The sequence below is a fragment of the Temnothorax nylanderi genome, unplaced genomic scaffold, assembly GCF_030848795.1.
Source record: "Temnothorax nylanderi isolate EJ_2023f unplaced genomic scaffold, tnyl_v1.0 TNYL_tig0617_pilon, whole genome shotgun sequence".
In the NCBI taxonomy this organism is placed as follows: domain Eukaryota; kingdom Metazoa; phylum Arthropoda; class Insecta; order Hymenoptera; family Formicidae; genus Temnothorax; species Temnothorax nylanderi.
The window spans coordinates 83033-98766 of NW_027249679.1; the positions used below are offsets into that span (position 1 = coordinate 83033).

Here is a 15734-nt window from a genome sequence, read left to right on the forward strand (position 1 = left end):
GTGGCAGTAGGCGAAATGAACCAAGTCCATTTCTTACGACTGTTAATTTTAATTACATAATTAATTACATAATTAATAACATTAAAATTACAATAATTAATAACATATTAATTTTAATACATAATATTAATACATAATTAATATAACAGTAAAATTAACCGGTGTCTGGATTAATGTTCGGCAAGCAGAGGACATCAGTCGATTGAAGAAGCTGCCGTGGAAGACGTGGATGCTGAGACTGCGAAACCACATCAATGCTTCAAAGCCAATCCTTCTCGTCAAATAACGATGAAGTAATCTTTCTAAAAAATTACAATTATAAAAATTAATTACTTGCAAATTCTGTTTTAGTACAAAATCATTATTTTATTATAATTATATTAAGTTGAGGAGATAGATTTACTTACATAAAATTGCCAGATCGCTGATTACTATTGACTGTTCAGTAAGAACAGATCAATCGCAATCTGATGTTGTCCGCTGCAATCCAGAGCGAATCTCTTGTAGAAATTCGTTGTGGGATTAAGATGTGCATGTCTTTGTTCACTCTAGTACTGGGATCTTCTCTCGGCTGCAGGGCCCCTGGACCGATATTAGGCAGGCATGTTTGGAAAACGGCGATACGCCCTCGGGTGGTAGAGAGGAGTTTGTGAACAGCTTGACGACCGGCACCAAGGGCGTTGTTATTATTAAGAGTGCCACAGAACTTGATGGGCAGCTAGGCGAGAAGGTCGCGGAATCGGCAGGCCCATAGATATTTCAGATGACTTTTGCCTTGTGCCGTGTTCATTCAAGATTTTCATTCCTTCATTCGTTCATTTATTAACGAGAGTTGTTCACGTTAAAATCATTCAATGTCAAACATATTATTCATTTATTCATACATCATCTTGGTGAAAAAACTTCTCATATTTTCTCAGAAATTTTGCAAGAATTGGAACTTATAAAAATTCTGAAGAAGTATATGATATTTCTCAGATACTTTCAGAAATAATTGAAGATTTTTAGAATATTTCAATATCCGTATATATGAAAAATTTCTGATAAATTGCACAGATTTTCTCATATTTATTCAAGTTTCTACAAGGATATATTAGCGAAAAATATTTTATTCTTATTTTGTCTGAGTTTTTCAATTTGTATAAAAAATCTGAAAATTTCTAAGTATTCTAAAAAAATCTAAAAATGTTTATAGAAATTTTGATTAATAATGTGAAAAATTTTGATATTTTTTCACCAAGGCATCCATGGAAAGTATTAATACCGTGTGACACTTCCATGATTCTCTATTACTGCATTTAATCTTTGGGGCATAGATAAATTTTAAAATAATTCAGGCCTTGCGCGAAAACCTTCCCATACGTTGAGAACATGTTGCGCTAATGCCTCGCGTCTACGTGGAAATTGGGGATTCCATATTTTCTGAGTAGCTTGTTCCTCTCGTTTTTCATAATGTTACACGCTCAGATTCATCCGACGAAAATACCTTCTCATTCGAGAAAATGGTATTTGTCCATTCATGCTCCCATGCCAAATGCTGCAAGGCAAAAGCCATCCGTTGTTCTTTGTGGCGTTCAATTAATTGTTTATATGGAGCCAGTTTATATCGATTATATCTCTGTTCCCGCTCTCTGCGCCGCACGGTTTGCGCTATCGCATATTAGGAGCCTATCTCATAATAGGGGACTTTCCTCTACATTGCAAAGAAGTACGGTATACAAATTAGTGCGACAATTTAAAATAGACGGCCATATAAATTCTCGGCCAATAACAAGGCGTCCACGATGCACTACCGTCGAGGAAGATCAACAACTTTTAAATTTAGTTCAGAAGACCGGATTCCGCTCAGCGGCGCAGCAAACGGTAGCGGAAGTTGGTTTGAATTGTTGCGCGCTAACCGTGCGACGCAGATGGCGGGAACAGAGATACAATCGATATAAACCGGCTCAATATAAACAATTAACCGAACGCCACAAAGAACAACGGATGGCTTTTACCTTGCAGCATTTGGCATGGGAATATGAATGGACAAATACCATTTTCTCGAATGAGAAGGTATTTTCGACGGATGAATCTGAGCCTGTAACATTATGGAAAACGAGAGGAACAAGCTACTCAGAAAATATGGAATCCTCAATTTCCACGTAGACGCGAGGCATTGGCGCAACATGTTCTCAACGTATGGGAAGGTTTCCGCGCAAGGCCTGAGTTATTCTGAAATTTATATAGTTGCATCTATGCCCCAAAAATTAAATGCAGTAATAGAGAATCATGTCACACGGTATTAATACTATGTGATCTTCCATGGATGTCCTGGTGAAAAAATATCAAAATTTTTCACATTATTAATCAGAATTTCTATAAAAATTTTCAGATTTTTTTTTTGAATACTCAGAGAAATTTTCAGATTTTTTATACGAATTGAAAACTCAGACAAAATAAGAATAAAATATTTTTCGCAAATATATCCTTGTAGAAATCTGAATAAATATGAGAAAATCTGTGCAATTTATCAGAAATTTTCACATATACGGATATTGAAATATTCTATAAATCTTCATCTAATTAATTCTGAAAGTATCTGAGAAATATCATATACCTCTTCAGAATTTTTCATAAGTCCCAATTCTTGCAAAATTTCTGAGAAAATATGAGAGATTTTCTGAGAAATTTTTTCACCAAGGTGATGTATGAATAAATGAATGATATGTTTGACATTGAATGATTGTAACGTGAACTCTCGTTAATGAATGGAATGAATAAACGAATGAAGGAATAAATCTTGAATGAACACGGCACAAGGTAAAAATTATCCGAAATATCTTTGGGCCTGCCGATTCCGCAACCTTCTCGCCTAGCTGCCTATCAAGTTGTGTGGCACTCTTGATGATAACAACGCCCTTGGTGCCGGTCTTCAAGCTACTCACAAACTCCTCTCCACCACCCGAGGACGTATCGCCGTTTTCGAAACATCCCTGCCTAATATCGGATCCAGGGGCCCTGCAGCCGAGAGAAGATCCCAGTACTAGAGTGAACAAAGACGTGCACATCTTAATCCCACAACGAATTTCTACAAGAGATTCGTTCTGGATTGCAGCGGACAACAGATTGCGATTGATCTGTTCTTACCGAACAATCAATAGTAATCAGCGATCTGGCAATTTATGTAAGTAAATCTATCTTCTCAACTTAATATAATTATAATAAAATGATGATTTTGTACTAAAACTGAATTTGCAAGTAATTAATTTTTATAATTGTAATTTTTTAGAAAGATTACTTCATCGTTATTTGACGAGAAGGATTGGCTTTGAAGCGGTGATGTGACTTCGCGGTCTCAGCATCCACGTCTTCCACGGCAGCTTCTTCGATCGACTGATGTCCTCTGCTTGCCGAACATTAATCCAGACACCGGTTAATTTTACTGTTATATTAATTATGTATTAATAATATGTATTAAAATTAATATGTTATTAATTAATTTTAATGTTATTAATTATGTAATTAATTATGTAATTAAAATTAATATAACATATAACACAATATATTAGGTACGTTCTACGTCGTCAATGGCGGGACATGCATGTGCAAGTCACGGGAAGTGTTTTTGCTCGGCATCTTGTATCGACGAAGTTAATGACTGAACTGGCGCCTTTTGAGGCCCTCTATCCTGGGGATTTTATTACTATACGACGAGTAGTTCGCCCTGGCCTATATTTGAGCAGCGCTCGACGGCCATCAGAAGAAGAAGAAAACGGAGAAGTGTTGACACGTGTTGGATCGTCGTGCTATCAAGTAAATATTCATATATACATATATATATGTTAAAACGTAGCATCTTATAAAGGTTTCTAATTCAAAATAATAATCGGAACAGAAAAATGGATATTTTGAGAAATACCGATCTGCGGCTTCTGTATCTTTTGAATTGGAACAATTTGATACTGCTGCAATACGTCTTGCTGAGGAGAAGAAGGAGAGTGACTCGTCGCCGGTGGTGGGTTCGACCGGTAAATCGAGTGAGAGACGCCCAAGGTTTCTACTCTAACCTCGTCAGGGAACTTATTGAAATTGATCACGAAGAATTTTTTGGGTTGTTCCGAATGTCGCCTGATCAGTTTCGTCTTTTGGTTGACCTCCTTCACCCTCGTCTTAAAAAGCGAAGTAATCGCACACCACTACCAACAGACCTTCGTGTTGCCGTCACATTGCTGTGAGTTTCTTATATAGTTTTTTTAGCCTTGCTTGTTTCTGTTCAGTCTATTTTAATGTCATCTGTGATCAACTTTGCAGGTACTTGGCTCAAGGAGATACAGCCAAACTGAAACATGCTGAATTTAGGATTGGGACATCCACGGTGTACAAAGTCATACACGAAACTTGCAGAGAGATTTGGAACGTACTTCAGCCTCTTGTTTTGAAAGTTCCCAGCAAGGAAGACTGGAAGACAATCAGTGATGGTTTCATGACATCCTGGCAGTTTCCCAACTGCCTAGGGGCCATTGATGGTAGACATATGAGGATTCAAGCACCTGGAAACTCAGGATCGAATTACTTTAATTATAAACAGTTCTTCAGTATGGTTATGATGGCAACGTGTGATGCACAGTACAAGTTTACATGGGTGGATGTCGGACAGTTTGGTAAGTGTTATTCTTCATTGCATTTTCTGTAGCTATAGAATGATAATCGCCAAGTGGAAAGTTTTAGTTGTTTTCTTTTTTTTAGGTTCCATAAGTGATGGCGGCGTATGGGCCAACACTGATTTTGCTAAAGATTTAGCATCCGGAAATGTGTCTTTGCCTGATCCCAGCCCAATTCCAGGAAAAGAGAGACCCTTCCCTTACGTGTTTGTGGGGGATGAAGCGTTCCCGCTCACAGAGTATATGATGCGACCGTACCCAAGGAGAACACTGACCGATGAAAAGAGAATTTTCAATTACCGTTTGTCTCGAGCACGGCGGGTAATTGAGAACACTTTCGGAATTTTGACTGCACGATGGAAGATCCTACATAGACCACTCGCCATGTCGCCTACCAACTGTGATAATATCTTCAAGGCCCTTCCCTGTCTTCATAATTTCATTATGATGGGTGAAGAAGGAAGAAATTGGAATGATAGACAGTACTGCCCCATAAACATGATTGATGCGGAAACAGAGGATGGGACCATCACATACGGGGAATGGAGGAACTACTGTTCTCAACACTTTGCCAGGCTTGGCCGAGTCGGGGCTAATCGAGCTGGAGATACTGCTAACGGGATGAGAAATTATCTACGAGAATACTTTCTGTCTCCTATTGGAGAGGAACAGGCACCTTGGCAATATGACCGTGCTTTCAGGGGAGATGTCATCAACCCTCCGGAGTAATCAACAATGACCAAATGATCTACAACGTTGAGTTTTATGTAAGATGATATATGAAACTATATTCACACACATTTTATCTCTGGCTTATAATAATTGAAAAGGTTTGTATAATATTTAGTACAATTAAATTATTAATAATGCAATTTTCTCATTTCAGGTCGGTCTGGACTCAGCAAAGTGTCAAATGCAAAGGATCATACATACAATGTTGGCTCAATGTTATCTTCCATGCGTTCCACTGATCTCAGTTACATCACATATCAGCATCACATATTAATACGCGTGTAAGGATTAATCGTTAAGGATTCCTCATTAAAAGTGCGCATGTCGAGTCTAAGGGTATAGGTCGAGCGTGTAACAAACTTTCGGATTGGCTTACGTATACCTATTAACGTGTCACCGGATGAGACTTTTTATACTAAATGAAGAAGAGTGACATCGCGAAATATATACGATAGACACACGCGAAGCACCACGTCAGGGCGGTGGGACGGCACGATCGGGAGAGCCGAAGAGACGACTTCCGGTCCAGTCGTCAGCCGTTGCATCTCACGAATCGTGAGATATCCCTTTGGTTTGTCGAATAAATCTGTAGTATATTCTTTTGTACATAATACTGTATAAAAGTGGCACAGTAAGATAGCGAGCGAGAGAGAGGATGAATAAATGAGAAAGCGAGAGATTTGTTAACATTTATAAGCGTTAGGACCGATAGCAACGTCGATTAATACCGATGGCGATTGTACATATTTTCTTTTTCTAGGAAAAACGCATGGACGGAACTTGTAATTTTATCGAATATCAATATACCGAAATCGTGAAATTGAATGTAAAGTATCGTTTAGAGTATTTCTCAGGATCTCCTTGGATCGTCCAGGATTGATTGGTATCCAGGATTAATGGGTACTAATTGACTTTACCACCACGATCGAGCTTTAGCTTCCCGGTGGGAAGACAGGCGAAATTGCAGAAGCGAAATCCTGTACGCACACTCTCCTTGGAAAAAGAGCGATATTGCGATTTTTATCAGCGGCGGCGCGTTTCTATATGTTTTCGATGCACATCGATGTCCATCCGGAGTAATTTGAGAAAAACGCAATTTTAAGTTTCAAGGTCTCAGATATCTTGAGGAGTTATCGAAAAGATAATACTGTGATAGTGAATATCAGCATGTGTGCTTACTTACAATTAGTGATTACAATGTATGTTGAATATTATGGTTCTTCGTTCTTCCTCATAAGCGAGTGGATTATAATCGTTTTTCCCAGCACATGTGTCAGCCTTATTTTCAATGATTGTAACCGTTCGTTCTTTAAACGGATAAGAATTATGAAAGTTCTTGCCACAAGATAACATGATTTCGACAAAAAAGGACTTGGATCGGTTTTCCCCTGTACCCTTCATATGTTAAACATCTTGTTGCTAATCTCATCCCCGAATGCAATGTTTATTTTATGCCTACACAGAAAAAAATAGTATTCTTGATTTGAAATTATCTTTAGTTTCAACATGGAAATCTTGAAATGTGATTATATTGCGTTAAACGATGAAAACTTGCTTGAATAGTCATATACAGTTCAACCAAAAAAAAATGCTGAAATTCTTATAAGAAAATTACAGTGCTCTTGCTTATATACGAAACAATCTATAATCTTGTAAGAATTTCAACTTTTTATTTCAACATTTATTTCTTGGTTGACCTATATAAATGACTTTATTCATATGCTTTTCAGAAACTAAAGATATTTTCGAAATCAAGAATATACTTTTTTCTGCGTATACGACACACGTTCTTGTTTTTAGATAATACTTTGCGATAACTTTTTTCATAAAAATTTAGTTTTAGTATTACATTTGTTATTTTTAATTATTTAAAATTATTGTTCGAATAATTACAAGATATCCATCTGTTTAAATTTTTCCAATTATGACTTTTTAAAATCATATGTAATATTTTAAATGTTTTATATTTAATAGTAGGTCATTTAGTTATCTTATTTGTTAAACTAAATACGTATGCTTTGAATTATATGAAAAGCACAAATTTAAATTAAATGCGCCTGAATCTCTCAATCCACATAAAAGACGTGAAAATAAAAATCAAGATTAGTAGTTTGATGATTTATTTACGTGAAATTAAGTGAAACGTTAGAGGTATCGCATTTCTTATATATATTTCTTATGACTACATTGGTCCTCTCCGAACCATCTATAATCGCCTATAGATACGTTAATTAAATTAAATTTAATTAAATTTTAATGGCACCTCCATAACCATACATTTTCGCTTAATTCTATTATCCTACATACATTCATTCTGTATAAAATACAATAAGATGACGAATACGGTTATATATTAATAATACAAAACTAATTATTTCTTCTTGTACTGCATTTCAACTAATAAAACAACATTCATCAAGAATATTTGTAAAGCTGCCTGTAGTATTTATATCAGTTAATAGAGATACAAAAAGATACAATTACAAAAAATAATGCACTTTAAATTTTGAACGTATCATGTTACAAAGCAGCAATTATATTTTGAGGTATAAATGTGAACTTGTTTTTTACGTACGTCTTCAAGTAGTAAATAATTCAAAATAACGATACATAAATAAATTATAGTGTTATTAAAACCACCACCAAGTACGGTTCTAATTTTTATTATGTTAGGGAAAGTATCTTTTAATATAATATGCTATATATTTTTTTCAAAACGATAATGTATGTCATATTTAATAAACTGTAATAATTATTATCTGTCGATAAAACTTTGAACGCGGCCATTGGCTCCTACCTCTTTTCCGAGGACAATATGGCTTTTCTGATTGGTTAATCTGCTACGCCGTACGACCTACTACGAACTACGAAGCCATTGTAGACGAGCCTGGCCGCAAGAAATTGCGCTACGGCTTGCGGCTTACAACCAGTACCCTACTGCCACTGCACTAAAACCTCTATGTAGAAAGACCTTAAGGCACGGCCCTAAGCGGTAGCGAATCCATACTGTTGATTTCTTACTGCTTAAGGGTCGGCAGGAGACCCAGGCAAACTCAGGTACACTCAGGTGCACTTTATGCACTAAGTGCACGTTAAACTGCACTTTAACTCCGTATTTTATTTATTATAAATTGTTAAGAGCAAAAATGCAAAATCGGGCTCTTTACCTCCCTGCATTATTATATAAAGAATATATAAAAAAAAAATTCACGAATCTATGTAACTTATTTTATGAGAAATATGGATATTACGAATTACGGATTCGTAATATCCAGATTTCTCATAAAATAAGTTACATAGATTCGTGAATTTTTTTTTATATACTCTTTATATAATAATGCAGGGAGGTAAAGAGCCCGATTTTGCATTTTTGCTCTTAAAAATTTATAATAAATAAAATACGGACTCGCAGCGAGTCGCAGCTAAGCCAACCCGACAGAGGTCTCCACCGTGTCTCCTGCCGACCCTTAAGTTTTTCTATGTGCCAAGGCCCTAACGCGGCACCGCGGTAACCAATCATCATCTGCTTGTCCGTACTACTTTCGGAAGTAGAACGGAAAGGCAAGACGGTGATTGGTTACCGCGGTGCCGCGTCGCGTCGCCGCGTCCTGTGGGCCAGGGACCGTATTCTCGAGCCTGCCCTAATGATTTTCGTATGCAACTTTCTATTTGAAAAGCATTGAATTTCGCATGCGAGTTTCATGAAAACGATTCGAGAATACTCCAGAACCATCTCCTTAAGCCCGTGTCACACTACGTATCGCGGACACGGATCGGATTGAGATTGCGGATCGCGGATCGTAATCTAGCCAATCGTAGACGAGCGGCTCATCTGTGATTGGCTGAATCCGATCCGCGATCCGTAATCCCAATCCGAATCCGCGTCCGCGATACGTAGTGTGACACGGGCTTTAAGGCCTTCACACATAAAATCCCGTATTAGCCAAATGCCTCATCATCTAATTAGTGGGATCCTTCGTTCACACGCCTAGCACTTAATGCTATTCGTTCACACGCCTATCACTTAATGCTGTGACGCGCATGAATGGATTAACGAGATTCCCATTGTTCCTATTTAACAAAACCACTGTCAAGGGAACGGGCTTGGAAAAATTAGCGGGGAAAGAAGACCCTGTTGAGCTTGACTCTAGTCGGGCACTGTAATATGGCATCCTATTTACCACTTGCGTATACGCTTATCAAATAATGCATACGCGACGGAAAACCACATGTGACATCTGCCACGTATAAAACGGGAACATGCGCTCATAACTGTCGTCTGCGTAATACCGCATGGCACCTTCTTAAGGCCATCGCACACAAAATTGCATAGGCTGCATAAGCATAGCATAAGACCGCTGGACCAATGAGCATCTTATGTAAATCAATATGGCGACTTTATGCTAGATGCTCATTGGTTTAGCGGTCTTATGCTATGTATATGCAGCCTATGCAATTTTGTGTGCGAGGCCCTTTACGCTTACAAGGAACTAGTGACGTTCGGAGTAAACAGAGTCGCATTAAATCGAGGGAAACAAGTAAATAATCAACTGCATTTATTTAAGTAACTTTTCTACCGATACCTAAGATAAATAACGAAAGGCGCGACAAGTAACGAGAGACGGGAATTAATCAGATCGCTCGGCGATACGAGTAGACGTGATGTACACACAAGTATCTTTTTTAATTTATTATGTTACACGTTCACAGTAAGAAAAAAACATAATGTCCCTTTCCATTATACTGTCCCTGTGCCAGTATAAGTACAACATGAATGTCCATCGGAAAGGAAAGGTGTAAGAGTTCTATCGCTTGCACTCGTCTTTCTGATCATTCCGTGTTGTATCAGCACCCGTGTTAAAATGTTCTCGGCATGATAAAGCCTCGGCAAAAATTAATACCCGCGAACGATACGCGCGTTCATAGGGCGTACGAGGATCTGGATCACCTCGCGCTTCTCACCGGTTCTTTGGATTCTAATCGCGAAATCCTCTCAGCGATCCTTTCTCGATTGTCGGAGAAGACTCGCGGCTCAAAGTTCCGCCGGGAAAGCATTACCGGTGGGCATTACGATGGCACTTTGACCAGTGATGAAAAAACATCGTCACGAGGACGATTCGATCGGTGATCGTATATCTCGATCGCGAACGAGTTTTTCCTTTTCCGTTACTTCGCTATCACACTAATAACTTTGGGAGGGGCTTCGATCCGTGAAGAAGTTCTTCAGGATGAAAACCTGCCCCACGGCGATGAGCAGGATGCAGACGGTCTCCATTACCGACCACCAGAGCACTCGCTCATTCAGCTCCTCCGCGCGTTTGCGACCTTGAGCTTCCCGCAGACGATGATGTGTCTGATAGTCCAGGATGCTGATTAGATTTTTGTGCACCTCTTGCGCGGAAGACTCCATCTGTAAAAAGAACCAAGCCGCGTTAGCAATCACCAATTTTTATTTATGTGTACTATAAAAGATTCTATTGTGGCATATCACCTGAGTCATGACTGTAACATGTTCTCCAAGACCAGGAAGCGGCAGTTCGTCGCCCACTTGGAAATCCATATACACCAGCTTGTGCGAGTATGTAGAAAACTCATTGCTAAAGCAAGCCTTGTAAATTCCTGACATGGTTGGTATAAAGGAGTGTGAATCAAATTGCGTTTTTACTTGGCTATAGATAATCTCTTTATTTGGAGCTTCTAAAGTCACATCTACATCATACTGGCCACCTGTAACCACCTGAAAAGTATAAAAGTATACTCGTTACAAACAAGTTACTTTAAAACATGCAGAGTTCTTCTTGCATATAAAGCATCTACAAGTCAATGAAAGAACATCTAAACTAAAAGAAAAGTTGTGGCACCAATAAAAGTACTACTGCTTTTCACTAACAAATGTTTTCTAGAATGGAGCATAGGGCACATATATGTTTTAATTATATTTCTCCTCTTCTCGCTGTAAGATGCGAGTATAAGAACAGCGCGACTAAAACAGACCTATTTATCACACAAAATTTTATACTCTTTGAATACAATTTGAAATAATATTATTCCTATTATCTCTTATGTTGTTAATCGCGTTATTTGCGCCACTTCTCATTCGTCTCATTGAACCTGAAGCTACGCAGGCGAAGGAGTGCGACTGGCGGCATACTGCGCTGGAGTCTGGCCTCGGATATGTCGCGATGCGAGCGATAATAGCAACGTGTCATCGCGACGCGAGCATATGTAGCGTTATCGAGGACCAGCGTCCAACGGTGTAACGCACCTGAAACTCCAGAGTAGACGAAACGTTCTTCTCGATCTCCTGGTAAAAACACTCTTTGGCATTGTCGGCTAGCTCGAAGGTTAACTCGACGCCGCCCGTAAGCAGGAGTGCGCCGAGTAGCGAGACGAGCAATAGCCAGACCGACCAGCAATCCATTCTTGGTTGGTTTTTCGTTTGTTCGTCGACGACGCTCACGCGGCTGTCGCGTCACTGATCCGCGCACTGCGCGCACATTTAAGATCAGCCTCGAAACTTAAGAAAATTCGGACGAGAACGCGCGACCGCTTTCTACTTCTTTTCCCGGCGGCACCCCGACGATCTCTCGCAAACAAGCTATTTTAACGTGGCCGGATGTCGCGGCGTCGCGCGCGCGCGACGTAGCCACGGTTTCGGCGCGCATGGCGCGCAGCTGCGGAAGTGGCTATGTTCACGTCAGACCTCGTCGCGTTGGGTGCGCGCGCGCGAGCGTTTAATTCGCTTTGTTTGGCTTGTCTGCAATGTCGAAGTCGGAATAAATTGACATAAATATATACATACATACTCAAACAGCAAGCATGAACAAAATCAAGACATAAGACATCTTAAAGACATTTTTAAGACATCTTTAAGACACCTATATCCCACCTTGTATGATTTTGAACATGGTGCTGTCTGGGTATGTACATACGTTACTTAAATTTCCTTCAAATTCCCAAAATAAATAAGAACAAAATTAGCGAAAACTCAACTATTGGTTAGAGATATCAGGCAATTAGCAATTAAAGATAATTCGTATCTTATAACTTTGTTTTAAAATTAACTAGACATCATCACAGATGCGCGCTTTGTTCTCGCTATTTAGCTTTAACATTATACTATTACTATTGGTACACTATTAACCCTTGATACATAAAACTGTCAAAATATGCGATGACAAATGCTCACAAAGTCAGCGCAATGACAGAACCAATCAGCGTCACGAACAAATGTCAACAATATAAAATCTCTTACACGGCTTTTTTATGTAGTGGACTAGACACCACAGGCACGCGCTACGCGCGCGTTATTTAGCATTATAATATTATGCTATTACTATTACATTACAGACATCATTTCTAAATGTACTTTAAACGTGTTAAAGGGATTTCAAATCTGTAAAGCCAATTCGAAGAAAATCATACATCTATAAATATCGGTCATTGCCGTCGCTCCAGGATTCCCTTAACATCTATATAATGGTCGTCGCTTTGAAGATATAGGCTGCCACAAAAATTCCGATCTTCTTCTTTCAGAACATCACTTGCAATCAGTGAATGATGTCATCAAAGGAACATCGATCGAAGATCCTAGAGTTCCTCTAGTAAGAGTTAGGACACCATCCGCCATTAAGAGGGAATTATGCGAACGATCGAGAGAGACAGCCTCCCCACTCGTACTTTTCATGGGTCTTTGTCTCACTCCCACTTATAGCTTTGTCTCACTCCCACTAACGTCTTCCCCGTTAATGGCGGAACCAATCAGGAGTCAGACCGTGGTGTTCTAACTCTTACTAGAGGAACTCTAGAAGATCCCATCGATGAGAAAGAGAGCGCAGAGGAAGCATCTTTTGATGATGTAGAGAATGGATGGACGGATCAATGGGCAAAATCTATTTTGGAGTCGGCAAAAACTATTGCAGCGGAATGTACATCTGGTACTGTTGTAAATGCATTTTACAATCCTCAAGTTGCGATAACATTGAAAAAATTAATTTCTTATCTACCTATGTGGACGGGTATCATGCGTGACCATTTTTATTGCGATAAAATAATAGTTATACTCTCTAAATCTGAATCAGTGAATAGTACTGTGAATCAGTGACTATTCACTGATTCAGATTTAGAGAGTACATCTTCAGGTGTCGAAGCAGCATTCGCGGATTTAAAGCACCGGACATTTAAAGGCGAATTGCCGATGAGAATCGATAAATTCATTATTAAGCATATTGATTCTCTACAAGGTAAGACTTTGTTAGCGCTTGCTAATGAATGTGTAGTTTGCAAAGATACTACAGCAGAGACTGAAGAAAACCAATGGAATGTTGCAGAAAATTGGCGTGGGTTGACTGTTAGCAAAAAATCGAATGTTGAATTAGACGTAATTCAAAATAAAACGCAAGTATTAAATAAAAAACAAAAAATGACACCTTGACGACTGCCCAAATTGGGATGATATGAAAACACTGAAACGAGTCACCATACCTTTATTAAAAAATGGCAGCTTGCTTAAAGCATCGGGTTGTAATAAAAATTTTATTGTGATTCGCGAGACATGTGCATTTGATTCTTTAACACAAGTTATAACAAATGCAATAGTAACTAATGAAGTTTAGCATGATATTATTACTAATGAAAATAATAATGGTAATTATGCATATTAAGACCCTACTCGCCAATGACCTTGACCTTGATATATGTTGTCAAGGTCATGACCCTGAGTAACCTTGACCTTGAAAAAAGTTATGGTCACGATCCGTTCAAAAGTTACGAAGCATTAAAGTTTTCGCTTTGCAAAATTAGTTGTATATCGCCACAAATATTCACACAAATGATCGACTAACTATCTTGTAAATGACTAATATATGTGGAAATAGTACATGTACGAACAAAGAAAAGTCTTTTAAAGCAGTAAATGAAAATTTTAAAGAAGTGGAAAGCCAACGCATGTACTTTGAAGGCACACTATATGTGTCTAGTTTATGATAGTGGAGCCCTCCGCAGGGGGGCGGAACCTACTGCCTCCACGCATATACTTTCCACGCGAAACGAGTTGTCACATGGGTTCATGGCGTGCTTTACGAGCTCGATTAAGTAGAGGTGGTATTAAACAAAATAAATTAGTCGATCATCTGTGTGAATATTTGTGGCGATATACAATAAACGAGCTCGTAAAGCACGCCACGAACCCATGTGACCGCAGGGGGCGGAACCTATACTGCCTCCACGCATATACTTAATTTCCATGCGAAACGAGTTGTCACATGGGTTCGTGGCGTGCTTTACGAGCTCGTTTAAGTAGAGGTGGTATTAAACCAGATAAGTTAGTCGATCATCTGTGTGAATATTTGTGGCGATATACAACTAATTTTGCAAAGCGAAAACTTTAATGCTTCGTAACTTTTGAACGGATCGTAACCGCCACTTTTTTCAAGGTCAAGGTTACTCAGGGTCATGACCTTGACAACATATGTCAAGGTCAAGGTCATTGGCGAGTGGGGTCTTAATATGCATAATTACCATAACAATTTTTGTAATTTTGCAAAAAGCATTACAATCATGAACAGTACCATTACTAGCAATATTTATCAGGAGCGTGCTAAAATTCTTAGTAATGTATCAATTTTTTAGATGCAATCGTACCGAACAAATGTAATGCATCTAAATACAAACTGTAATGTCGCGCATTTAGCAGAATACTTATTCGCAAATTTTCCCAGTCTAAATATAAGCAAAAAATGCCATCATTGCAATCACGAAAATTTGCGAAAAGTTTCAGTAATTAGTATTAATATTAATATACTTTTACAGAACGGTCTTTCCGAATTACGAAACGCTATAATTGACACCAACCACGATAAAGATTCGATATGCAAGAAATGCCAACAAAATGTGCTTGAAAAATATAATTTTCAATCACATTTACTTGTAGATTGCAGCGTCTTCACAGACAAACAATATATGCTGCTTCAATTGGCATAGAGAAACCAAATACGATACTCGGCTCTGTACCTAAAATTTTAGATATTAATAAGCAGCATTTAGCATTATATCATAGCTGGTACAGTATCCTACCACCAATATGCCAGTAATGAAAATAACAGACATTACACAGCATACATTTATGACACGACTCGCTGGTATTTATATGATGATATGGTGACTAAACGAAGAATAGCATCAGACGATGAAGAGATAGCGCCACATTTAATAATATATACCGTAAAGAATAACTAAGCAAAAATATTAATTCAGTAAATATAAGTTAACAATTTCTTTATAAAGGATTTATGAGTTTTATATGCAGCATTAGTTACCGATTTTAATCATTTTAGCATAATCTCAATCATCCTTCATCTC

General features: G+C 38.4%; 2 protein-coding genes and 1 long non-coding RNA gene across 3 annotated transcripts; 1 reads left to right on the forward strand and 2 right to left on the reverse strand.

The window, feature by feature from the left end:
- Positions 1 to 96: 96 nt before the first annotated feature.
- On the reverse strand, positions 97 to 555 carry LOC139784367 (uncharacterized). The gene is made up of 2 exons (XR_011721546.1): positions 408 to 555; positions 97 to 302 (listed from the first exon to the last, which is right to left on the reverse strand). It is a non-coding gene; the product is annotated as an uncharacterized lncRNA (long non-coding RNA).
- Positions 556 to 3585: 3030 nt separating this feature from the next.
- Positions 3586 to 7797, forward strand: LOC139784368 (uncharacterized). Its single transcript, XM_071723541.1, has 5 exons — positions 3586 to 3795; positions 3878 to 4213; positions 4294 to 4643; positions 4729 to 5410; positions 5530 to 7797. The coding sequence occupies exons 2-4, from the start codon at positions 3882 to 3884 to the stop codon at positions 5370 to 5372; spliced, it is 1326 nt and encodes a 441-aa protein (XP_071579642.1). The 5' UTR covers positions 3586 to 3795; positions 3878 to 3881; the 3' UTR covers positions 5373 to 5410; positions 5530 to 7797.
- A 2117-nt stretch (positions 7798 to 9914) lies between these two features.
- LOC139784369 (transmembrane emp24 domain-containing protein 7) lies at positions 9915 to 11993 on the reverse strand. The gene is made up of 3 exons (XM_071723542.1): positions 11641 to 11993; positions 10867 to 11112; positions 9915 to 10785 (listed from the first exon to the last, which is right to left on the reverse strand). Exons 1-3 carry the CDS (start codon positions 11794 to 11796, stop codon positions 10558 to 10560), a joined length of 630 nt encoding a protein of 209 aa, XP_071579643.1. The 5' UTR covers positions 11797 to 11993; the 3' UTR covers positions 9915 to 10557.
- Positions 11994 to 15734: the final 3741 nt, after the last annotated feature.

What these genes read in the sequence shown, in the direction of transcription:
- LOC139784369 (XM_071723542.1), bottom strand. Translation starts at nt 11,796, where the DNA reads ATGGATTGCTGGTCGGTCTGGCTATTGCTCGTCTCGCTACTCGGCGCA. An exon ending in CGTCTACTCTGGAGTTTCAG is followed by an intron (nt 11,113 to 11,640) that starts GTGCGTTACACC and finishes TATACTTTTCAG; the next exon opens with GTGGTTACAGGTGGCCAGTA. An exon ending in ATGTTACAGTCATGACTCAG is followed by an intron (nt 10,786 to 10,866) that starts GTGATATGCCAC and finishes TTCTTTTTACAG; the next exon opens with ATGGAGTCTTCCGCGCAAGA.
- LOC139784368 (XM_071723541.1), top strand. Translation starts at nt 3,882, where the DNA reads ATGGATATTTTGAGAAATACCGATCTGCGGCTTCTGTATCTTTTGAAT. An exon ending in CGTGTTGCCGTCACATTGCT is followed by an intron (nt 4,214 to 4,293) that starts GTGAGTTTCTTA and finishes TCAACTTTGCAG; the next exon opens with GTACTTGGCTCAAGGAGATA. An exon ending in GGTGGATGTCGGACAGTTTG is followed by an intron (nt 4,644 to 4,728) that starts GTAAGTGTTATT and finishes TCTTTTTTTTAG; the next exon opens with GTTCCATAAGTGATGGCGGC.